Source organism: Mesoplodon mirus (assembly GCF_964341445.2).
Source record: "Mesoplodon mirus genome assembly, chromosome: 9".
NCBI classification, from domain to species: Eukaryota; Metazoa; Chordata; class Mammalia; order Artiodactyla; family Ziphiidae; genus Mesoplodon; species Mesoplodon mirus.
Genome location: NC_138985.1, coordinates 68,690,219 through 68,715,451, shown reverse-complemented (window position 1 = coordinate 68,715,451; position 25,233 = coordinate 68,690,219). Strand labels below are relative to the sequence as shown.

The 25,233-nt window shown below is 44.7% G+C and overlaps 1 protein-coding gene across 1 annotated transcript in view; it reads right to left on the bottom strand.

Moving 5' to 3' along the window:
• Positions 1–2,247: 2,247 nt before the first annotated feature.
• The window catches only part of CHN2 (chimerin 2), a 339,445-nt gene continuing 316,459 nt past the window's right edge, over positions 2,248–25,233 (bottom strand). Inside the window, exons 11-13 of the mRNA XM_082633033.1 lie at positions 23,197–23,334; positions 21,406–21,511; positions 2,248–4,040 (exon numbers count right to left, since the gene is read on the bottom strand). Coding sequence (XP_082489159.1) covers positions 3,869–4,040; positions 21,406–21,511; positions 23,197–23,334 — 416 coding nt within the window. The 3' untranslated portion in view covers positions 2,248–3,868. The remainder of the gene's footprint in view (positions 4,041–21,405; positions 21,512–23,196; positions 23,335–25,233) is intronic.

Here is a 25,233-nt window from a genome sequence, read left to right as displayed (position 1 = left end):
TTCATTTGCCCCTCCTCCTTCCCATCCCCTCTCCTGAATGTTGGTGCTCTAGAGAACTTTGAATCAGGCCTTTCCTGTATTTCTCTGTTCTGGGTCCCTGGGCACTCTTATTCAGTTATTACCTTGGTTCCAATTATTACCTCTGGTGTCACTTCTAAATTACAACCTCCAGCTTGGGTCTGTTAGTGCAATTGCTCATGAAATATCTCTTCCTGGAAATTTCACAGGTATCTCTATTTCATCATGTCCAACATGGAACTCATCCTCCTCCTTACTTTTTCCACCCCTCCTCAAGAACCTCTGGCTCTCTTTGTGTTCATTTCAAGAAATATTTTCCAGTTGTCAAATTAAGCAGTGCGGGAGTCGTCCTTGATTCTCTAATCCAATCTATAACCAAACGTTTTCAACTCTGCCTCCTAAATATAACTCAGTTCTGTCTATTTATCTCTGCCTTGCTACCACCTGATCCAGGCTACATCACCTTAGACTTACAATGACAACAGTGAACATCGAAGTGACTCCCTGCATCTACCTTCACTACCCCCATCTGCCTGCATATTCTCTGATGGATCCACAGTCAAGTAAGTGATCTTTAAAAAAGGTAAACAAGATTGTGTCATTTGTTTCTTAAAACCCATTAATGCTAAAGGCAATGTGGTGTCCTAGATTGTATCCTGGAACAGAAAAAGGGCATTAGCGGAAGACTCATAAAATCCGAATACAGCCTGGAGTTCAGTTAATAGTAATGTACTAATGTTGGTTTCTTGGTTTAAATAAATGTACTGTGGTTATATAAGATGTTAACATTAGGGCAAAGTGGGTGAGGAGTGCACAGGAACTCTCTGTAGTATCTTTGCAACTTTTCTGTAAATATAAAACTACTCCAAAATTAAGTTTATTTTAAAAAAATTTGTAGCACCAGCGCCTTTTATGTTAGAGTCCAAAATCCTTAGCATGACCAGCTTTTGCTCTCCAGCCAAACTAAACTTATTATTTAATTCTTCCAGTGAGATAAACCTTTTCCTTGCCAGTATTTCACAGTGTCTGGCCCATTAATAAGTGCTTGATAAATGTTGGTTGAAAATTAATGAACATTACATTTTTAAAAATCAAAAGATGGACTGTAAATTTGGGGATTGATAGATCTTGGGAATTTGTAAGCTACCCGAGTTGGGTTTTCAGCTGGAGGCAGGATGGCCCAGGCAACACACCTGTAGTGGTATGTGACTTTCCTCAACTCCCCGTATCTCCCCTCCTTCGTCCCTTCCAGGCTGCTGTCCTTGAAATTCTGCACCAGGCTCCTTCTGAGCTTGGAGACCAGGTGCCCATTTATGTTATGGGAGAGAGAAAAAGGTCTTCCCCCACCCACACTGCCCCATCCCGTCTCCCACAACCCACCTGTGGGCAATTTAATAGTGGGTTCTGGAAACAACGCTGCCTCCTTTCAGGTCTAACTACTAGAGTTATTCCAATGGCAGGAATTTCAAGCCAGGTAAGAGAAGCCACGTCAGGCTGCCAGATGGTGGGGAAGATAGGCATGGGTATCAGAGCAGGCTTCAGACTAAAGGCAGGTAGAGGGGATCAGGTGTTATAATCACATTCACGAAAAGGACTCAAGTGAACCTCATTACACATTATAGAGCCCTGTTATAATAATACCCCTTACTATTACTCGGACTTGGATTTAACCCGGGACAAATCCTTTTCTCTCATGTGTCTTCCTTTCCCCTCCTAAGTCATCATTCTTAAAATAATGATGATAATAAGAAGTAACTAGGACTAATTACTTTAGATCATCATTTCATCTAAGGTGTCCCAATCAGAATATTTCCAAACCCAGTTTTTCAGATAAGTGAACTCATTCCCAAGGTCATATGCAGCTGTTAAGAGGCAGATCTGCTATTCAAAGTCAAGTCTTTCTGGCTCCCAAACTCTTTTTCTGCCCTCCTGCAAGTTGCCTAGGGTGATCTGCTCTAAACACCACATCGCTCAATGAAGGACATAAACACAATGGGTCTTGATAGAAAGCCAAGCTGGAGTATTGGAATCTTAATTGCAGGCAGGCTCCTCAGGAGGAAGCTGGAGGAGGGAGAGGGGCCAGGAGGTGTGGGCTCCGTGGGGTGTTTGTTTTCTCATCGTGTCTTGGTGATGGTAGACACTTTATTGCCCACAATCCATCAGGGAGCAGTGTTTTGGATATTCTGGCCCCCTTTCCCCCAGCATCAATTTCCTTCACGTCTTCCAAAATGACAGACAGAAGAATTTAATACATTTAATGCTTTTCTTTCCATTTACACTATCATAAATTACAAAGTATTGTTCACTTCACAAAATAAAACCATTTCCAGATAATTTTTTGACAGTATCAAGAAGTACATAAGCTACAACAGACAAATCTGTACAGTTGGGAGGAACGATACTAGCAGGGACCAAGCAGAACCATTCTGACCGGAGTCCATCCACATAGCCCTCGGGACTCTCTAGGATGACAACCGCACTGCCCTCTCCCCTTTTAGCTCGCTTATCACACAGTAATTCTCTTCTGGTCACTCCGAAACAAGACTGGTAAGTAATGACATGAATCATCTCAGATAATCAGAGGAAAAGACTTTGTAGTTGGGGTTAAGAAAAAAAATTTAGATTGACAGTTTTTGACGTTTTAAATATTTTACCTATGTTACAAAATATAGAAATCTTGGTGTGGAAAGCTCATGCTAAGATAAATATAACCAATAAGATAGAACTATAGTCATCAAATCAAATTATTATCCATCAGAGTTACTTTGATTAAGGAGGAACACATATTTGTAAAAACCAAACATTCATTCTTACTTTAAAAAACAAGCTTGTTTATAAAACAAAAATGAAAAAAATCAACAAGGACTCTGCAGATTCACTTTTCATAAATACAGAAATGTGGCGAAAATGCAACTTGACATTAACAGATGAATTCAGAATGCTTGCCTGAAAAGAAAGAAGTGCTAACTTTTTACATGGTCCAGATATAACCAGTGTTTCCAAATCATTTGATGTAAAATGACCACGTTCTGCATGTTCTGTGATGTACACACATGATATGGAAAGACTGACCAATTCCAGAACATAATTTGGGATTTCACAAAATTTTTATGAAAAGAAAATTTGTGGATGTTTCAGACCATCCTACAATTGCTATAAACATACACTGTACGACAACAAAATGCCAGTGCTTAACAGCAAAAACTATCAAAAGCAGGGACAGAGGCGGGAGGTGAAATTTCATTGCGAAGCACTGATAAGGACAGAGGTATGTCAAGATAATACTGCATTCATGGTAAACTTTTCAGGGATCACAGCAAGAAGGCAGGACAAGGTACAGGGTGGTAATAATCAATGCACTGCATTGAGTTCTATTTGCTAAAATAAAGTAACATTCTTGCAGCTAAAATAAAAATACATTTTACAATATAAGTTTCATTTAACATTTAACATATAGAATTGTCTTCTTTTTGTAAGTGGAAAATGTATAACTGTATCAAGTACCTCTATGAATTAAGTTCCCTTTTATTACTGATAAGACTGAAGTTTAAAGGTCTACGTTGTTTTTTAATAAGTTAAAGAAAGATTTATTAATCACTCTTTCAGCAAAACAGACATACGAGGCACAGCAAAGACCCAGGCGAGGGCTTTTTCTCACCCTCATCCTTGCTGTTCTCCTGTGGAGGGGGCCGGTGTCTATGAGACACAGTAGCCGACATGGCGATCCTCTGTGGTCCAGGAAATTCCACCACTTGTTTGGAAAACAAATCAAGTGTAAAAGATGTTTTTATTTCTTTAGCCTTATCAACTTAGATGGGGCTGGGGCCATTCAGCTCACTTCCCTGGCGGATTAAAACAAAACATCTTCGTTTTCTATTAAAATCTGCACAATCAGCTTTTGGTACCGCATGTCATGGAGGGTGGTGAGGGTACTGTCCTCAGGGGGCCTCATCAGGGTGGGCCCAAATACGATCCCCAGATTTTCAGCATTCATGAAATTGTCCTTTTCATTCAGAGTCACCCTGCAAGACAGACATATACACAGAGGCATTATACAGACTCGAGGGTGGATTTGTATACTGATTATGAACTTCTCTGGTTTGGGAATTTGCAAAAGAAAATTGAGAATTGGAATTATAGAGAAGTATTTTTTAAAAGGTAATTTTCTGACTAAAAAAGAAGTTTTAGATTATTGACATTGCCTTCAGCCAGTAGAAGTGAACTACTAAGTCAATCTGGTATAGACACACTTTTTAAAATTATAAAATCAGTCCTTCTTACTAAATAAATGTGGAACTCTCATTGAGGGAATATTGGTTTGAAGGGCCAGTAGATTATTAGGTGGCCCATAGTGCATACAGATTTAGTCTAGGCTTGTATGGATGTCTTTTTTGCCTTCTTGTCGCTGTCTACTGGTCTGTATGCTGGCAAACCAGGAAGCTGAGGGCAGATTCCCTGTCTGCTGGCAGGGCTAGTGCCTGAGGAGAAAGGTCAAGCCATCATCATGGGACTGGGAAATCGCTGGAATGTGGTCAAATGGAAAAGCAGTTGGACATTATTTCTAGTTCCCACAGGATGAGGTCTGGAGCAGTAATTATTGTTGGAATTGAAAATCATCATTTCATCACTAATCATTAGGGAAATGCAAATCAAAACTGCAGCGAGGTATCACCTCACACTGGTCAGAATGGCCATCATCAAAACATCTACAAACAATAAATGCTGGAGAGGATGTGGAGAAAAGGGAACCCTCCTACACTGTTGGTGGGAATGTAAATTTGTACAGCCACTGTGGAGAACAGTATGGAAGTTCCTTAAAAACTAAATATAGAACTACCATATGATTCAGCAGTCCCACTCCTGGGCATATATCTGGAGAAAACCATAAACTGAAAAGATAACATGCACCCCAATGTTCATTGCAGAACTATTTATAATAGCCAAGACCTGGAAGCAACCTAAATGTTCATTGACAGAGGAGTGGAGAAAGAAGATGTGGTACATATGCACAACAGAATATTACTCAGCCATAAAAAAGAATGAAATAATGCCATTTGCAGCAACATGGATGGACCTAGAGACTGTCATAATGAGTGAAGTAAGTCAAAGACAAATATCGTATGATATCAATTATATGTGGAATCTAAAAAAAAGGTTACAAATGAACTTATTTACAAAACAGAAATAGAGTCACAGATGTAGAAAATAAACATGGTTACCAGGGGAAAGGGGGGGAGGGATAAATTGGGAGATTGGGATTGACATATACACACTACTGTATATAAAATAACTAATAAGGACCTACTGTATAGCACAGGGAACTCTCCTCAATACTGTGTAATGACCTATATGGGAAAAGAATCTAAAAAAGAGTGGATATATGTATATGTGTAACTGATTCACTTTGCTGTACACCTGAAACTAACACAACATTGTAAATCAACTATACTCCAAGATCTAGGGGAAGATGGCCGAAGAGTAAAACGTGGAGATCACCTTCCTCCCCACAGATACATCAGAAATACATCTACACGTGGAACAACTCCTACAGAACACCTACTGAACGCTGGCAGAAGACCTCAGACCTCCCAAAAGGCAAGAAACTCCCCACATACCTGGGTAGGGCAAAAGAAAAAAGAATAAACAGGGACAAAAGAATAGGGACAGGACCTGCACCAGTGGGAGGGAGCTGTGAAGGAGGAAAGGTTTCCACACACTAGGAAGCCCCTTTGTGGGCGGAGACTGCGGGTGATGGAGGGGGGAAGCTTCGGGGCTGCAGAGGAGAGCACAGCAACAGGGGTGCGGAGAGCAAAGCAGAGAGATTCCCGCACAGATCAGTGCCAACCGGCACTCACCAGCCCGAGAGGCTTGTGTGCTCACCCGCCGGGGCGGGCAGGGCTGGGAGCTGAGGCTCGGGCTTCAGTGGGAGCGCAGGGAGAGGACTGGCGCGTGAACACAGCCTGAAGGGTTCAGTGCGCCATGTCTAGCCGGGAGGGAGTCCGGGAAAAAGTCTGCACCTGCCGAAGAGGCAAAAGACTTTTTCTTCCCTCTTTGTTTCCTGGTGCAGGAGGAGAGGGTATTAAGAGCGTTGCTTAAGGGAGCTCCAGAGACGGGCGCAAGCCACGGCTAAAAGCGCGGACCCCAGAGATGGGCATGAGACGCTAAGGCTGCTGCTGCCGCCACCAAGAAGCCTGTGTGCGAGCACAGGTCACTCTCCACACCTCCCTTCCAGGGAGCCTGTGCAGCCCGCCACTGCCAGGGTCCCAGGATCCAGGGACTGTAAGGCCAACTGGCCCGAGTCAGGGAAACGCAATCAGATTCACAGGTTGCATCAGACCAAAACTCTCCGGACCACCCAGTTACAGGAACTGACCTGGGGGCTTTCCACCCGGCCCAGCCTTCCCGCCTTTCGAGGGGCGGGACTAGCGGTCCCAAGACTGATGTAACCGGCACCAGATATTGCCACGATACCCGAAGAGACCACCAAATAAGGAATACCCTGCGCCCTCCCAGATTCACCACACCCCTTTCCCTTCTTCCCCTATAAAATCTTGCCCAACCCTCGCCCGGGTGCGACTTCTCTGGCCCCTTTCTCTCGGACCAGCGAACCTCGCCTGGAAGCGCCTCCTAACAAAGCTCACTTGAAGCTTTCCTCTGTTTCGCGATGCCGTTTGTTAAGATCCGACCTTACATTTGGTGCCGAAACCCGGGAGTGGTACCAAGCCCCGCAGGTTACTGCGCGGGCCGCTTTTCCCCTCCCCCAGGAGACAACCAGGGAACCTCTACTCATCCACCCGATCCGGCAGAAAACGGGGTAAGTCCCCCTCCCTTGTTCCCTCTGAACCCCAGAGTCCCTACCCACCGGACTCCCTGGCCCTAATCGCGGCCGCATCAGGGACTCCTCCGTCCTCTCTCTGGGCCTCCGGCAACTGTGGAGACGTCCCAATTGCCTGACCACCCTCCGACCTGCCGTGATTTGGAGACTGAGACCAGGGACGCCTCTCTTCTTCTCCATTCACTCAGGGACAGACTGGGGGTCATGGGAACCTCACAATCGAAACCAGATTCTAAGACGCCCCTGGGGTGTCTCCTAGCCAATTTTACAGCCCTCGGTTTCTCCTAAGATCTCCGTCACCGACGGCTTATTTTCTATTCCACTGTGGCCTGGCCACAATATCCTCTAGACAATCAATCCAAAATGGCCTCCTGAAGGGACTTTTGATTTTAACATCCTCTGTGATCTAGATAATTACTGCCGCAGGACGGGCAAATGGCCCGAGGTCCCCTATGTTCAGGTCTTCTGGTATTTCCGCTCCCTCCCTTCCCTCTGCGTTGATTGTTCCACTTCCCAGATCCTTCTTGCCAGACAGACATCTCCTACATCCAAGCCCCTAATTTCCTTTGACGATGACCCCTCTCCACTAGCCGACCCACCCGAGTCTCTCGCCTCTCCCCCTTCCAGAGCGCCTCTCCCCCCTCCAGAGCTCCTCTCCAGCCTCCACCCTACCCTGAAGCGGTCCCTCCTCCTCCCGAACCGCTCCGGCCCATCCAACCGCTCCCCCGCCTCCCTCAAGGGTTTCTCCTCCCACGCCCCTTGCCTCGCCAATTAGTGCACATACACGCTCTCACGACTCCCGAGATCCAAATCTCCTCTGCCCTCTGAGGGAGGTAGCAGGAGCGGAAGGATTAGAGTTCATGTTCCCTTTTCCCTCCAAGATCTCTCTCAAATAGAAAAGCGATTAGGCTCCTTTTCTGCCGACTCTTCCCGCTATATCAGAGAATTTCGCTACCTCTCTCAAGCTTACGATCTAACCTGGCACAAAATCTTTGTGATCCTATCTTCTACTCTGACCCCTGACGAGAGGGAAAGAATTCAAACTGCTGCCCGAAACCATGCAGATCAGGTTCACCTTACCGACACCTCCATGACTGTCGGAGCGACTGCCGTACCTAGCACCGATCCAGGCTGGACTTATCAGGATGACCGTCGTAAACGCGACCTCATGATCCAATGCCTCCTGGCTGGCACGCAGGCTGCCGCTCATAAGGTAGTCAATTTTGAAAAACTAAAAGATAACCCAAGAACCTAACAAAACTCCAGCTATCTTTCTCAATCACCTTACAGAGGCCTTAACTCTCTACATCCGGCTGGATCCCGACACCCCAGCAGGGGCGGCGGTCCTAGCCACCCATTTTATCACCCAATCAGCCCCGGACATCCGAAAGAAATTAAAACAAGCAGAAGATGGCCCTCAAACCCCTATTCGAGATCTGGTAAAGATGGCCTTTAAAGTCTACAATGGCCGTGAGGATTTTGGCAGAATCCAGCCGACAGGCTCGGATGCACCAGAAGGTGGCCCTCCAAACCCAAGCTCTTGTAGCCGCCCTAAGGCTGGCCATCTCCCATGGATCACAGCATCCACGGGGTCCGCAAAAGGCAACCCCGCTGGGGGCCTGCTTCAAATGCGGAAAAGAAGGCCACTGGGCTCGCCAATGTCCCAATCCTCGACCTCCTTCTAAGTCCTGTCCCAGCTGCGGGCTAACGGGCCACTGGGAGAGTGACTGCCCTACGACTGGCCCTCCCTCAGCATCTCCACGTGGGGGTCAGGCCGACCCAACGGCATTACCACTCGAACTGCTGGGATTGGCTGACGACTGACGGCGCCTGGACTCGAAGACCCCCCCCCCCATCACCCTCGCCGAGCCCAGGGTAACACTACAGGTAGCGGGTAAGTCCATCTCATTTCTGATGGACACGGGGGCTACCTATTCGGTCCTGCCTACTTATTCCAGGCCAGTTTCTCCTTCCCAGATCTCGGTCATGGGTATTGATGGCAAACCATCCCTCCCACTCCAGACCGGTCCACTCCCATGTCATATCGAAGGACTCCCTTTTACTCATTCCTTCTTAGTCATACCATCCTGCCCAGTTCCCTTGCTAGGCCAAGATGTCCTTCTCCACTTAGGGGCCTCCCTCCAGCTGGTTAGACTTGAACCTAAGGCCCCCTCCTCCCAACTCCTGCTTCCTCTTCTCGGCCTGTCTCTAGAACCCTCCCCCTCCTATCCCCATCTTCCAATCACACCGAACCCAATCAATCCCCAAGTCTGGGATACTTCTAAGCCCATAATAGCAACACACCATTCCCCCGTCCTCATCCGCCTAAAGGACCCCTCCAAATTTCCATCAAGGCCCCAATTTCCCATCTCTGAGACTCACCTTAGGGGCCTACAACCTATTATCACCAGACTCCTAAACCAGGGACTCCTTATCCCCACTGACTCTCCCTGCAACACCCCCATCCTGCCTGTCCGCAAGGCCTCTGGGGATTATCGCCTGGTCCAGGACCTCCGACTAATCAATGAGGCCATAATTCCTCTCCACCCAGTAGTACCAAACCCATACACCTTGCTCTCCCATATCCCCCCATCCACAACCCACTTTACGGTTCTGGATCTCAAAGATGCCTTTTTCACTATCCCCCTACATCCCAACTCCTATTTCCTCTTCGCCTTTACCTGGACGGATCCGGATACTCATACTTCCAGTCAGCTCACCTGGACAGTTCTTCTCCAGGGCTTCCGCAACAGTCCTCACCTCTTTGGTCAGACGCTGGCACGGGACCTCACTTCCTGCTCCCTTACGCCCAGCACATTCCTTCAATATGTAGATGACCTCCTTCTTTGTAGCCCATCTCTCAGCCTCTCAAGACAACATACTGCAGACCTCCTCAATTACCTTGGCTCTCGCGGTTATCGGGTCTCCCCAGCCAAGGCTCAGTTATCTGTATCTTCTGTAACCTACCTGGGGTTCCACCTTACCCCTACCACTAAAGGTCTAACAGCCAATCACACCCAGATTATCCGTGAACTCCAGCCTCTGGAAACAGCAGAACAAATTCTCTCCTTTTGGGTCCTTATAGGATTTTTCCGACACTGGATCCCTAACTTTGCTCTCCTCGCTAAACCCTTATATCTAGCCGCTAAAGAAACCCCTCAAGGACCCCTCACCTCTCCTTCCGCCGTTCGACAGGCCTTTCTCACCCTCCGTAACGCTCTGATATCTTCTCCTCCCCTTTCTCTGCCCAACCCAAACCGACCTTTTCACCTTTTTGTGGATGCACGGGCCGGAATAGCCACTGGACTCCTTGCCCAGCCTGTAGGGCCTTCCTACCGCCCCGTGGCTTACCTCTCCAAACAGCTAGACCCAACCATTCGGGGATGGCAACCATGCCTTCGGGCCCTAGAAGCAGCAGCCGAACTGACCAAACAAACACTCAAACTGACTCTGGCCCACACACTAACCGTGTTTTCCTCCCACTGGCTGGTCGACCTCCTAGGCCAAAAGTCCCTCTCCCTCCTGGGCCCCTCCCGCATCCAGGAGTTCCACCTACTATTCAGTGAAAACCCAGCTATTTCTCTTGATCTCTCCCCTCGCCTGAACCCGGCTTCCCTCCTGCCTATCTCTGGCACTGGGGGTTTTCCATCCCATTCCTGCCCTCATGTCATAGAAGCCTTCAAACCACCAAGAGAGGGACTCTTTGACACCCCTCTTTCAAATCCGGACCGCACTCTCTTTGTGGACGGTAGTTCGATACTCGGTCCTGACGGACGCCGACAAGCAGCCTACGCAGTGGTAACTATCTCAACTATTATCAAGGCTAACAGCCTCCCAGAAGGAACGACCTCCCAAAAGGCTGAACTAATCGCACTTACACGAGCCCTTAACCTTTCCAAAGACCAAAGGGTTAACATCTACACAGACTCTAAATATGCCTTTCTCATTGCACACAGCCACTCAGCACTATGGAGGGAACGCAGATTTCTGACCTCTAAGGGATCCCCAGTGGTCAACACTTCCCTCATTGCAAAGCTCCTGGAGGCCCTCCAGCTTCCTAAAGAAGTAGCAATTCAGGACAGATACTCAACCACACAGGAATAGGTAACATCTCCGACTGCTTTCTATGTGCCTCGCTTGGCTGGCCACCCTTGGCTGCTGTCCCACTCGACCAGACCTTCAATTCTACTTCCTACACCTCCCCAAACCCACCTTTTTCCCCGTTAAAAGTCCCCATATTCCTTGATTCAAAAAATCTCACCATCTGTTAAGGCAGCCGCCCAAATCTAGCTGATACTGGGTTTCTTTGCAACACATCCCTCACGGTAAACACATCAATTGAAGCACCACCAGGCATGTTTTTGTGGTGCAATGGTTCCCTCACAAAAGAGATCAATTCTTCCTCCCCCTTCCCATGTATCCCCGTTACTCTTGTCCCACAACTGACACTATAGCCAAGCCGAATTTTCCTCGCTAATCACGCCACCCTTTACCCGACGGAAAAGAGCTATCTTTCTTCCTCTGGTCGCAGGCATCTCTCTCGCCTCCTCCCTGGTCACTGCAGGCCTCGGTGGTGGGGAGCTCTAACACATAGTGTTTCAACATCCCACGACTTAGAACATAAACTCCAGCTAGCCATTGAAGCCTCCGCCGCCTCCATCTCCTCTCTCCAGCGCCAAATCACCTCCATAGCCCGAGTCGCTCTCCAGAATCGATGAGCCCTGGATCTCCTCATGGCCGACAAAGGAGGTACCTGCCTCTTCCTACAGGAGGAATGCTGCTATTACATCAATGAAACAGGACTCGTCGAAGACAACGTAAACGCCCTCCATTGCTTCGACTGGTGGCGAACCACCCTCTATACCTGGCTAACACCAATCTTAGGCCCCTTAATTCTCATCTGTATCTTGCTCATGTTTGCCCCGTTTTCTTCAGTTCCTTCGCAGGCGCATGGAGGAAGTCTCTCGGGTGACCACAAACCAAATGCTCCTTGGTCCTTACACCTTGCTTCCTACAGAACCCCCCACTGGTCTCCCCTAAGCCTCGGACCTCTGGTCGCCCGACTCCCCTTTCAACGCCCCCATTCAGCGTGAAGTAGCCAGAGATCAGAACGCCGCCCCATTACACCAAAGATGTCGGGATGTAAGGCCAACTGTCCCGAGGCAGGGAAACGCAATCAGATTCACAGGTTGCATCAGACCAAAACTCTCCGGACCACCCAGTTCCAGAAACTGACCTGGAGACTTTCCGGATCACCCAGTTCCAGGAACTGACCTGGGGACTTTCCACCTGGCCCAGCCTTCCCGCCTTTTGAGGGGCGGGACTAGCGGTCCCAAGACTGATGTAACCAGCACCAGATATCGCCACGATACCCGAAGAGACCACCAAATAAGGAATACCCTGCGCCCTCCCAGATTCACCACACCCCTTTCCCTTCTTCCCCTATAAAATCTTGCCCAACCCTCGCCCGGGTGCGACTTCTCTGGCCCCTTTCTCTCGGACCAGTGAACTTCGCCCGGGAGCGCCCCCTAATAAAGCTCACTTGAAGCTTTCGTCTGTTTCGCGATGCCATTTGTTAAGATCCAACCTTACAGGGACAACTTCCCCGGGAGAACACACGGCGCACCTCAGGCTGGTGCAACGTCAGCAGGCCTCTGCCGCGCAGGCTCGCCCTGCACTCCGTACCCCTCCCTCCCCCCGGCCTGAGTGAGCCAGAGCCCCCGAATCAGCGGCTCCTTTAACCCCGTCCTGTCTGAGTGAAGAACAGACGCCCTCCGGTGACCTACGTGCAGAGGCGGGGCCAAATCCAAAGCTGAACCTCGGGAGCTGTGCGAACAAAGAAGAGAAAGGGAAATCTCTCCCAGCAGCCTCAGGAGCAGCAGATTAAATCTCCACAATCAACTTGATGTACCCTGCATCTGTGGAATACCTGAATAAACAACGAATCATCCCAAATTGAGGAGGTGGACTTTGAGACCAAGATTTATTATTTTTTCCCCTTTTCCTCCTTTTGTGAGTGTGTATGTGTATGCTGCTGTGTGAGATTTTTTCTGTATAGCTTTGCTTTCACCATTTGTCCTAGGGTTCTATCCATCCGTTTTTTGTTTTTTTTACTTAAAATAATTTTTTCTTAATAATTGTTCTTTTATTTTAATAAATTTATTTTTATTTGACCTTACTTTTTTACTTTCTTTTATCCTCTTTCTTTCTTTCTACTTTTTCTCCCTTTTATTCTGAGCCATGTGGATGAAAGGCTCTTGGTGCTGCAGGCAGGAGTCAGTGCTGTGCCTCTGAGGTGGGAGAGCCAACTTCAAGACACTGGTCCACAAGAGACCTCCCAGCTCCACATAATATCAAATGGCGAAAATCTCCCAGAGATCACCATCTCAACACCAACACCCAGCTTCACTCAACGACCAGCAAGCTACAGTGCTGGAAACCCTATGCCAAACAACTAGCAAGACAGGAACACAACCCCACCCATTAGCAGAGAGGCTGCCTAAAATCATAATAAGTCCAGAGACACCCCAAAACACACCACCAGACGTGGACCTGCCTACCAGAAAGACAAGATCCAGCCTAATCCACCAGAACACAGGCACTAGTCCCCTCCACCAGGAAGCCTACACAACCCACTGAACCAACTTTAGCCACTGGGGACAGACATCAAAAACAACGGGAACTAAGGATCTGCAGCCTGCAAAAAGGAGACCCCAAACACAGTAAGATAAGCAAAATGAGAAGACAGAAAAACACAGCAGATGAAGGAGCAAGATAAAAACCCACCAGACCAAACAAATGAACAGGAAATAGGCAGTCTACGTGAAAAAGAATTCAGAATAATGACAGTAAAGATGATCCAAAATCTTGGAAATACAATAGAGAAAATGCAAGAAACATTTAACAAGGACCTAGAAGAACTAAAGATGAAACAAACAACAATGAACAACACAATAAATGAAAATAAAAATACTCTAGAAGGGATCAATAGCAGAATAACTGAGGCAGAAGAATGGATAAGTGACCTGGAAGATAAAATAGTGGAAATAACTACTGCAGAGCAGAATAAAGAAAAAAGAATGGAAAGAACTGAGGACAGTCTCAGAGACCTCTGGGACAACATTAAACGCACCAACATTTGAATTATAGGGGTCCCAGAAGAAGAAGAGAAAAAGAAAGGGACTGAGAAAATATTTGAAGAGATTATGGTTGAAAACTTCCCTAATATGGGAAAGGAAATAGTCAAGTCCAGGAGGCACAGAGAGTCCCATACAGGATAAATCCAAGAAGAAATATGCCAAGACACATATTAATCAAACTGTCAAAAATTAAATACAAAGAAAACATATTAAAAACAGCAAGGGAAAAACAACAAATAACACACAAGGTAATCCCCATTAGGTTAACAGCTGATCTTTCAGCAGAAATTCTGCAAGCCAGAAGGGACTGGCAGGACATATTTAAAGTGATGAAGGAGAAAAATCTACAACCAAGATTACTCTACACAGCAAGGATCTCATTCAGATTTGATGGAGAAATTAAAACCTTTACAGACAAGCAAAAGCTGAGAGAGTTCAGAACCACCAAACCAGCTTTACAACAAATGCTAAAGGATATTCTCTAGGCAAGAAACACAAGAGGGGCTTCCCTGGTGGCACAGTGGTTGAGAGTCTGCCTGCCGACGCAGGAGACACGGGTTCATGCCCCGGTCCGGGAAGATCCCACATGCTGCGGAGTGGCTGGGCCCGTGAGCCATGGCTGATAAGCCTGCACGTCTGGAGCCTGGGCTCCGCAACAGGAGAGGCCACAACAGTGAGAGGCCTGCGTACCGCACACACACACACACAAAAAGCCACACAAGAGAAGGAGAAGACCTACAATAAGAAACCCGAAACAATTAAGAAAACAGGGAATAGGAACATACATATCGATAATTACCTTAAATGTAACTGGATTAAAAGACACAGACTGGCTGAATGGATACAAAAACAAGACCCATATATATGCTGTCTACAAGAGACCCACTTCAGACATAGGGACACATACAGACTGAAAGTGAGGAGATGGAAAAAGTTATTCCATGCAAATGGAAACCAAAAGAAAGCTGGAGTAGCAATTCTCATATCAGACAAAATAGACTTTAAAATAAAGACTATTAGAAGAGACACAGAAGGACACTATATAATGATCAAGGGATCAATCCAAGAAGAAGATATAAATATTGTAAATATTTATGCACCCAACATAGGAGCACCTCAATACATAAGGCAAATACTAACAGCCATAAAAGGAGAAATTGACAGTAACACAGTCATAGTAGGGGACTTCAACACCCCACTTTCACCAATGGACAGATCATCCAAAATGAAAATAAATAAGGAAACACAAGCTTTAAATGATATATTACACAAGATGGACTTAATTGATATTTATAGGACATTCCATCCAAAAACAACAGAATACACATTTTTCTCAAGTGCTCATGGAACATTCTCCAGCATAGATCATATCTTGGGTCACAAATCAAGCCTTGGTAAATTTAAGAAAATTGAAATTGTATCAAGTATCTTTTCCGACCACAACGCTATGAGACTAGATAACAACTATAGCAAAAGATCTGTAAAAAATACAAACACATGGAGGCTAAACAATACACTACTTAATAACAAAGTGATCACTGAAGAAATCAAGGAGGAAATCAAAAAATACCTAGAAACAAATGACAATGGAGACATGACGACCCAAAACCTATGGGATCCAGCAAAAGCAGTTTCTAAGAGGGAAGTTTATAGCAATACAATCCTACCTTAAGAAACAGGAAACACCTCGAATAAACAACCTAACCTGACACCTAAAGCAATTAGAGAAAGAAGAACAAAAAAACCCCAAAGTTAGCAGAAGGAAAGAAATCATAAAGATCAGATCAGAAATAAATGAAAAAGAAATGAAGGAAACAATAACAAAGATCAATAAAACTAAAAGCTGGTTCTTTGAGAAGATAAACAAAATTGATAAACCATTAGCCAGACTCATCAAGAAAAAAAGGGAGAAGACTCAAATCAACAGAATTAGAAATGAAAAAGTAGAAGTAACAACTGACACTGCAGAAATACAAAAGATCATAAGAGATTACTACAAGCAACTACATGCCAATAAAATGGACAACCTGGAAGAAATGGACAAATCTTAGAAATGCACAACCTGCCAAGACTGAATCAGGAAGAAATAGAAAATATGAACAGACCAATCACAAGCACTGAAATTGAAACTGTGATTAAAAATTTTCCAATAAACAAAACACCAGGACCAGATGGCTTCACAGGCGAATTCTATCCAACATTTAGAGAAGAGCTAACACCTATCCTTCTCAAACTCTTCCAAAACATAGCAGAGGGAGGAGCACTCCCAAACTCATTCTACGAGGCCACCATCACCCTGATACCAAAACCAGATAAGGATGTCACAAAGAAAGAAAACTACAAGCCAATATCACTGATGAACATAGATGCAAAAATCCTCAACAAAATACTAGCAAACAGAATCCAACAGCACATTAAAAGGATCATACACCATGATCAAGTGGGGTTTATTTCAGGAATGCAAGGATTCTTCAATATACGCAAATCAATCAATGTGATACACCATATTAACAAATTGAAGGAGAAAAACCATATGGTCATCTCAATAGATGCAGAGAAAGCTTTCGACAAAATTCAATACCCATTTATGATAAAAACCCTCCAGAAAGTAGGCATAGAGGGAACTTTCCTCAACATAATAAGGCCATATATGACAAACCCACAGCCAACATCGTCCTCAATGGTGAAAAACTGAAAGCATTTCCACTAAGATCAGGAACAAGACAAGGTTGCCCACTCTCACCACTCTTATTCAACACAGTTTTGGAAGTTTTAGACACAGCAGTCAGAGAAGAAAAGGAAATAAAAGGAATCCAAATCGGAAAAGAAGTAAAGCTGTCACTGTTTGCAGATGACATGATACTATACATAGAGAATCCTTAAGATGCTACCAGAAAACTACTAGAGCTAAGCAATGAATTTGGTAAAGTAGCAGGATACGAAATTAATGCACAGAAATCTCTGGCATTCCTATAATGATGAAAAATCTGAAAGTGAAATCAAGAAAACACTCCCATTTACCACTGCAACAAAAAGAATAAAATATCTAGGAATAAACCTACCTAAGGAGACAAAAGACCTCTATGCAGAAAATTATAAGACACTGATGAAAGAAATTAAAGATGATACAAATAGACGGAGAGATACACCATGTTCTTGGATTGGAAGAATCAACATTGTGAAAATGACTCTACTACCCGAAGCAATCTACAGATTCAATGCAATCCCTATCAAACTACCACTGGCATTTTTCACAGAACTAGAACAAAAAATTTCAAAATTTGTATGGATAAACAAAAAACCCCGAATAGCCAAAGCAATCTTGAGAACGAAAAACGGAGCTGGAGGAATCAGGCTCCCTGACTTCAGACTATACTACAAAGCTACAGTAATCAAGACAGTGTGGTACTGGCACAAAAACAGAAAGATAGATCAATGGAACAGGATAGAAAGCCCAGAGATAAACCCACGCACATATGGTCACCTTATCTTTGATAAAGGAGGCAGGAATGTACAGTGGAGAAAGGACAGCCTCTTCAATAAGTGGTGCTGGGAAAACTGGACAGGGACATGTAAAAGTATGAGATTAGATCACTCCCTAACACCATACACAAAAATAAGCTCAAAATGGATTAAAGACCTAAATGTAAGGCCAGAAACTATCAAACTCTTAGAGGAAAACATAGGAAGAACACTCTATGACATAAATCACAGCAAGATCCTTTTTGACCCACCTCCTAGAGAAATGGAAATAAAAACAAAAATAAACACATGGGACCTAATGAAACCTCAAAGCTTTTGCACAGCAAAGGAAACCATAAACAAGACCAAAAGACAACCCTCAGAATGGGAGAAAATATTTGCAAATGAAGCAACTGACAAAGGACTAATCTCCAAGATTTACAAGCAGCTCATGCAGCTCAATAATAAAAAAACAAACAACCCCATCCAAAAATGGGCCAAAGACCTAAATAGACATTTCTCCAAAGAAGATATACAGACTGCCAACAAACACATGAAAGAATGCTCAACATCATTAATCATTAGATAACTGCAAATCAAAACTACAATGAGATATCATCTCACACCATTCAGAATGGCCATCATCAAAAAATCTAGAAACAATAAATGCTGGAGAGGGTGTGGAGAAAAAGGAACACTCTTGCACTGCTGGTGGGAATGTGAATTGGTACAGCCACCATGGAGAACAGTATGGAGGTTCCTTAAAAAACTACAAATAGAACTACCATATGACCCAGCAATCCCACTACTGGGCATATACCCTGAGAAAACTGTAATTCAAAAAGAGTCATATACCAAAATATTCATTGCAGCTCTATTTACAATAGCCAGGAGATGGCAACAGCCTAAGTGTCCATCATCGGATGAATGGATAAAGAAGATGTGGCACATATATACAATGGAATATTACTCAGCCATAAAAAGAAACGAAATTGAGCTATTTGTAATGAGGTGGATGGACGTAGAGTCTGTCATACAGAGTGAAGTAAGTCAGAAAGAGAAAGACAAATACCGTATGCTAACACATACATATGGAATTTAAGAAGAAGAAAAAAATGTCATGAAGAACCTAGGGGTAAGACAGGAATAAAGACACAGACCTACTAGAGAATGAACTTGAGGATATAGGGAGGGGGAAGGGTAAGTTGTGACAAAGTGAGAGAGTGGCATGGACATATATACACTACCAAACGTAAAATAGATAGCTAGTGGGAAGCGGCCGCATAGCACAGGGAGATCAGCTCGGTGCTTTGTGAGCACCTAGAGTGGTGGGATAGGGAGTGTGGGAGGGAGGGAGACGCAAGAGGGAAGAGATATGGGAACATATGTATATGTATAACTGATTCACTTTGTTATAAAGCAGAAACTAACACACCATTGTAAAGTAATTATACTCCAATAAAGATGTAAAAAAAAAACTATACTCCAATATAAATTATTAAAAAAAAAAAAAAGAAAATCATCATTTCAACATCCATGTCCAAGAACTGCCAAGCCTTTAAAAGATGAAGTTCAAACTCCAAAGTTGCCTTAATACCTTCCAAGTAGAATAAAATTATGATCTCTCTGATATTTTGCTTTAAGGATTTAGGTTTTAGGATGTTCCTAAGAGATCTAAAAGGGATTACATTCTCCAAAGAAGAGCAAAATAGGATTAACATATGTTTAGGTTTTGCACAGAAAGCCATCCCTTTGTGTTTATTCTCTTGAAGCTAATTAACACTAGCCATTTAGCATTATTTTAGGAAGGGTAATTCAGCTTGTATTACCTTCACCTTGCAAAGTTAAGAGGGAGGTAAGAAAGAGGACATACTTCACTTTCAAAGTGCTCGTATTTCCCCACTAAGTCAGGCACCACACCTGACCAAACAAGATGGCTAGCAAACCCACCATAGGAAAAATACTAAATAATTGGCATTTAAGATTCAACTGGCACGTCAGCATTTCTACTGATAATGATACTTTGCCTTCCAAAGTGTAACAGTTGAGCACTGAAAGAAATAACTTAGAGCTATTTAAAAGCCACGCTGACATTCTAGTCTTTTTTTTAATCCAAAAATTACTTGTACTCTTAAATTCAATAAATTAATCAGGGACTTCCCTGGTGGTAGTGGTTAACAATCTGCCTGCCAATGCAGGGATCGTGGGTTCAATCCCTGGTCCGGGAAGATCCCACATGCCACGGAGCAACTAAGCCCGTGTGCCACAACTACTGAGCCTGCGCTCTAGAGCCCACGAGTCACAACTCCTGAAGCCCGCACGCCTACAGCCTGTGCTCCGCAACAAGAGAAGCCACCACAATGAGAAGCCCGCGGACCGCAATGAAGAGTGGCCCCCATTCTCCGCAACTAGAGAAAGCCCACACTCAGCAACAAAGACGCAATGCAGCCAAAAATAAATAAAATAAATACATTTAAAAAAATAAATTAATCAAAATGGGACTCTTCTAAGCTACATGTTACATCCCTGATCACGTTGAATATGAGCAAGAGTATTTATATGTTTTAAAGGCAGAAAAATTAAAACCTCAATACCTTAGTGTTTCTACAGTGTTCTCCACTTCCTTTCACTTACTGAATGGATCTGTAAGTTGGTATAGACAATTTTTTTTTTTTAATCTAAGAATGGGCTGTTGCCATGTAACTTCCAGAAACACAGAAGCACCCTGATCCTTCCAACATCTCAAGGACCAACTGATTGACTTCACTATACAAGTACAGTGAAGGAAAGAGATCCATGGTTTAGGTAAAAGAGTCTAGAACCAGAGACTTAGTATCCTGTGAACAGCCATCTCCATCTGTCTCACGTGCTCTCACACAGATAACCCAGTGTGCAGCCCTCTGTGGCAGGCACCCTCTGAGATGGCTCCCAGTGATTGATCCCTGCCTCCTGGAATTCATACCCTTCTGTAACCCCCTCCCCTAGAGCACGGGCTAGACCTAGTGACTTGCTTCTAGCACACAGGGTATAGCAAAAGCAACAGGATATCACTTCTGAGATCAGGTTACAGAAATACTATCTTTCATCTTGGGTGCTCATGCTTGCTTGCTGTAAGGGTGGCCAGCTGCCATTTGGGTGAGCTGCCTATGGGGAGACCCGTAGGACAGGGAACAGGGTGGCCTCCAGAGAACAGTCAGCAAGAGAGGCCTGCGGTCTAATAGCCACTGAAGAACTGAATCCTGCCAAACGCCATGTGACGGACCTTGGAAGTGGACGCTCCCCGACTCAAGCCTTCAGAGGAGGTTGTAGCCTGGCTGTCAGTTTGACTGCAACCTCATCAGAAACCTTGAACCAGAGGCACCCAGTGAAGCCACCTGGATTCCTGATCACAGAGACTGCGCGATAACAAATGTTTATTGTTTTAAGCCACTAAGCTTGGGGGCAATTTGTTCCGCAGTGATAGATAATTAACATGTCCAGTAAAACAAGAGATCAGAGAAGGAAGGCAGCCTCAGGAATCTGGGACCCTCGTGAGCAGGAGGATGAACAGGACACAGAGCACAAGGCTGGTGTGGGAGGAAGATGCAGAGGCGGAGGCAGTGCAGGCAAATGGTTAAGACACAGTAAGGGCCACGGCTCGGACTGGGTTTCAGTCCTGGCTTTACTGCATCTCTTTGCATCACTTATTGAACCTCCCCAAGTTTCAGCAATATCATCCAACAGTATCCCCCTCATAGAGATAACACATCTAAAGTGCACGGAGCAGCCCCTGCCACAGAGTGAGTGCCTGGCAGTTATGAATGGGGCTGGGCTGGAGAAGGCGGCCTAATTCACTCTGAAGGGCGGTCTGTCTGCTCAGCAGGTTGGGGAGGCTGTGAACTTTTCCTGATGCATTAACTGCCCGGGGCAGGTAGGGACTGCAGAAGCGGCGCCGAGGAGGTGTCGACTTACTTCTTTAGGTGGATCATCAGGTACCGGAGGGTCTCATAGTGGGCAGGAGGAAGCAGCATCAGCACTTCGTGGACTGCTTCCAGCCTCTCATCCGCACTGGAGATTTCTGTGAAGATCACACGTAATGAATATTCGTGCAGTCTTGACACATTAAAGTGTTCAGGGAAGTAACAAGAAGTCCGGTTTGTTCAGGTTGCAGAAAAAGGGGCAGTCTACTAATCGATAACTTAACTGTACTAATCGGTAATCGATGTGTTCCATGTCTTGCCGTATTCCAGAAAAGGCTCTGAGGCTGGGAACCACATGCGTGTTGAACGTCCACTGGCTGTGTGGCAGGAGGCTGCCCATGGTCCTTGCCCTCCAGAAATCTGCAGCCCTGTAGGTGCTTGCTGGTGGCACATGCACCGACTGTGTTTTGCCCATCTTCTGAACACTGGATTTGCTAGAAAACTCACTATCCCCAGCTTTAGTTTAAATTGGACCACACTTGGGAGCGTTCTCTTGAAGTTGTCTACCAACTCTTTCTGTGGTAGGCTTCCATGACGGAATACGCTCTACAATGCAAGGGCACTGGAAGGTGAGCCAGCCAACTCAGTCTGCACTGATGGCACTTTTCACCAGAATGTTGGCATGGTTAACCCCAGTGTGCCGTCCAGGTTAGGAAGTAGATAGTAGGTACGTTAACAACGGGAGGAAGCATGCATGCTTCTGCTTTTTAGGACTCTGATAGGTATTGGCAGCCACTCAAAGAAAGCTCCCCTGGTCACTCCTCCAGGGAGGGCACCCTGCTGCCAGAACCTTCTCCCCCAAGACCACCAGGACCCAGGAAAGAATGCTCTCACCAGGGAGCAGGGCCACAGCTCATCTGGAAAGTACACCTTGCACTAATCCCAGCCTGCCCACGTCTCTCCCCATCAGGCATCTTGTTAATATATTTAGCAACACATACCTTTAAAGGTTATACATTTTTTTAAATAAAAAGTTCCTTGAGGTGTGCTTGACTTCTATGTCATTCATTCTAGCACCTAAATCTCCCCTTCCTCACTATGCTCCTGGACAAAGTGTAGTGCAACTCCCCCCACACCCCAACACACATATACACACTATGGTTCTCTCTCCTGACGGTGGTGACCCAAGTGCCAAACCCTGAATGAGCAGCTATGGATTGATGGAAGTCCAATGCTGATGTTCCACCCCTGGACCTGTGAGCTCAGCTCTCCAAGCCTAGCCTTCCTCCTCTGTACAATGGGATTAGAGTACGTGATTCATCAGGTAGACGGGAAGATTAAACAAGAAGATATTGGTGAGAGTTCCTAGTATAGTAGCTGACACAGTATATTCTGGGCCTATTACTAATTTTGAACAGCATCAATGTGCAAAACTTAGGGTATGACTTTAATTGATTAGCAATGGGATTCTGCCTAATAGATGAAAGTAGTTAATCTATACAGTCCTCATTGAAGAACATCTGATTGTTTGCTGCAGAAACATTCTGCTTTCAACATATAACAGAGTAAGCCTGACTGTGCTGGTTCCCAGCATAGAAGAAACGATGGGGAGAGACAGAACTGCCTGGCACCTAGCTTCAGCCAAGTAGAGCTGGCTTAGTACTGGGTCAACTCAGCTGGTGAACTATGCCTAGTTTTCTCTTAACTGTACCATTGTGACCTCGCTTGGCAAAGCAGATCCTCATGCAATAATTTAATCAGGTCTGAGTTTTAATTTTCTTGAAGTCAAAAGCGTTGCACTTAAAACTTTGGTGCCATTAAAAAATTAGTTCTCCATACTTACTTGCTGCTTCTATAAATTTGGAATAGGTATCATAGGTGATGACAGGAATGGGTAAGTCTCTGAAATACAGTTTAAGGGCTCCAGTGATGATGTTTATGTCTGGATAGATGTTGGCAGATATATCGGCCTTTTCACCATCTGAAAAACAATCAATGATCCAATTCCTAATTAGGACCTTATTTCACCAAGTTAAAGCATGCCCAGAAAGAAAAAAAGATCCAACAATGAATGCTCCTTTACAAGTTTCAGCTGACTACTTTGGCTTCTAATAACACTGAGATGCAGGAAGTAACAAAAGAAGTTTGGTGAGAGGGATTTGGGGTCTGAGGGTAAGTGCAGCCAAAAAAGTAGTGAAATAGACTTAAAATAGTTCTTTGGGTCCCAGCCCCTGGTAATTTGCTAAATAGAAACCTAGCACAGTAATTTATATTCTAGACACAAAGGTTCATAATAGAATAACAATCTAATTTGAAGTTAAAAAATCAAGAATCTCTTATTTACTATTCTTTGGACTTGGATTTGAAGATCACATACAGAAAATAATGGTTGAATATCTTCAGTTTCTAGTGTCTCTTTCAGGCTTACTGAAGTTTCTTTTCACTTGATTATTTCTCCCCTAGTCCCTAGGACTTTAATCTGGGAAACTTTAATCTTCCCTCATGTATAGGTAATGTTATATTTCTTACTATTTTTACAATCATTCTGAAGACATTTTTTGACTTTTTGTTTTACCATTAGTAAATATCAGTCCAATTTAATTGTTGCAGTCTATAAAACTTTTTGGATAGAAAAATGTTTCAATCATATAGGGACTATTAGCATTTTCCTTTATACAGAGAATTGAAAGAACAAATGCCTCAGCAAATTTGGTTCTGAGGATTAAAAAAGCTAATGTACAGAAAACAATAAGAGTGTAGCAGATATGCCATCTGATCCCCTTATTTATGTATTTAACAAATATTTATTGAGAATCTACCATGTGCCAGGCACTATTAAGCCCTAGTGCATCAAAGAAGAAAAGACATATGGTTGTCCCTCAGTATCCAAGGGGGATTGGTTCCAGGAACTTCCCACTGTGTGGACACCATAACCAAGGATACTCAAGTCTCTTATGTAAAATGGCTTAGTATTTGCATATAACTTATGCATATCCTCCAGTATACTTTAAATCATCTCTAGATTATTTACAATGTAAATGCTACATAAAGAGTTGCCAGCATGTGGCAAATTCAAGTTCTGGTTTTTGGAACTTTCTGGAATTAAAAAAAATATTTTTGATCCATGATTGGTTGACTCTACGGATATGGAACCTGCAGATATAGAAGGCCAACTGTACTCCCTTCAAATAACTCTAGTTAGACTGGGAGTCAGGCCTGCAACTCAACAATTACAAGGAAATAAGAAGACGGCTGTGCTGGAGACATGTGGAAACAAGGGGGCGGGCAGAGGAAAAGGAAATGGAATTCTTAGGTCAGCTTGGGGAGGTTGGGGAGGAGTCATGACAGAGGAAAGACTTGAGCTGACACCTGATGAATAGGTTAAGTGCTTGCAGGCAGAGATGTGAACACATTCTAGATGGACAGAGCAATGTGAGCCCAGGTGCTTCTTCATGAAAAGAGGGAGGGTGTATTTCAGTATTGCTGGGGTACAAAGTATACAGACAGGAGGAACTGGCTATGAGCCTGGACAGACAGGGCAGCTAGATCAGCAGTGACCTTGTCTACTACTCTGCAGAGTGCAGGTCCTAGCTAGTGGGCTAGATGTTCCATCTCTGATTGGCTGTACCAGAAGTATTTGGATCATTCAACAGATATACAGATTCTTGGGCTCACTCAGCTTCCTGAATGAGTCCCCAGGGTGGGCCCTGGTGATCTGTATTTTTAATAAGTTCCCAAGTTGGCTCATGATATCTGACCTAAGAAAGAATATGGCCTAGAGGATGTATGGCACAGTCACAAAGAACAAAAGGAGTTACCTCCTAAACTTCCCCTACTTCAGTGCCAGGGGTACCCCCATCCCTATGCTCTCTTCTTTGGA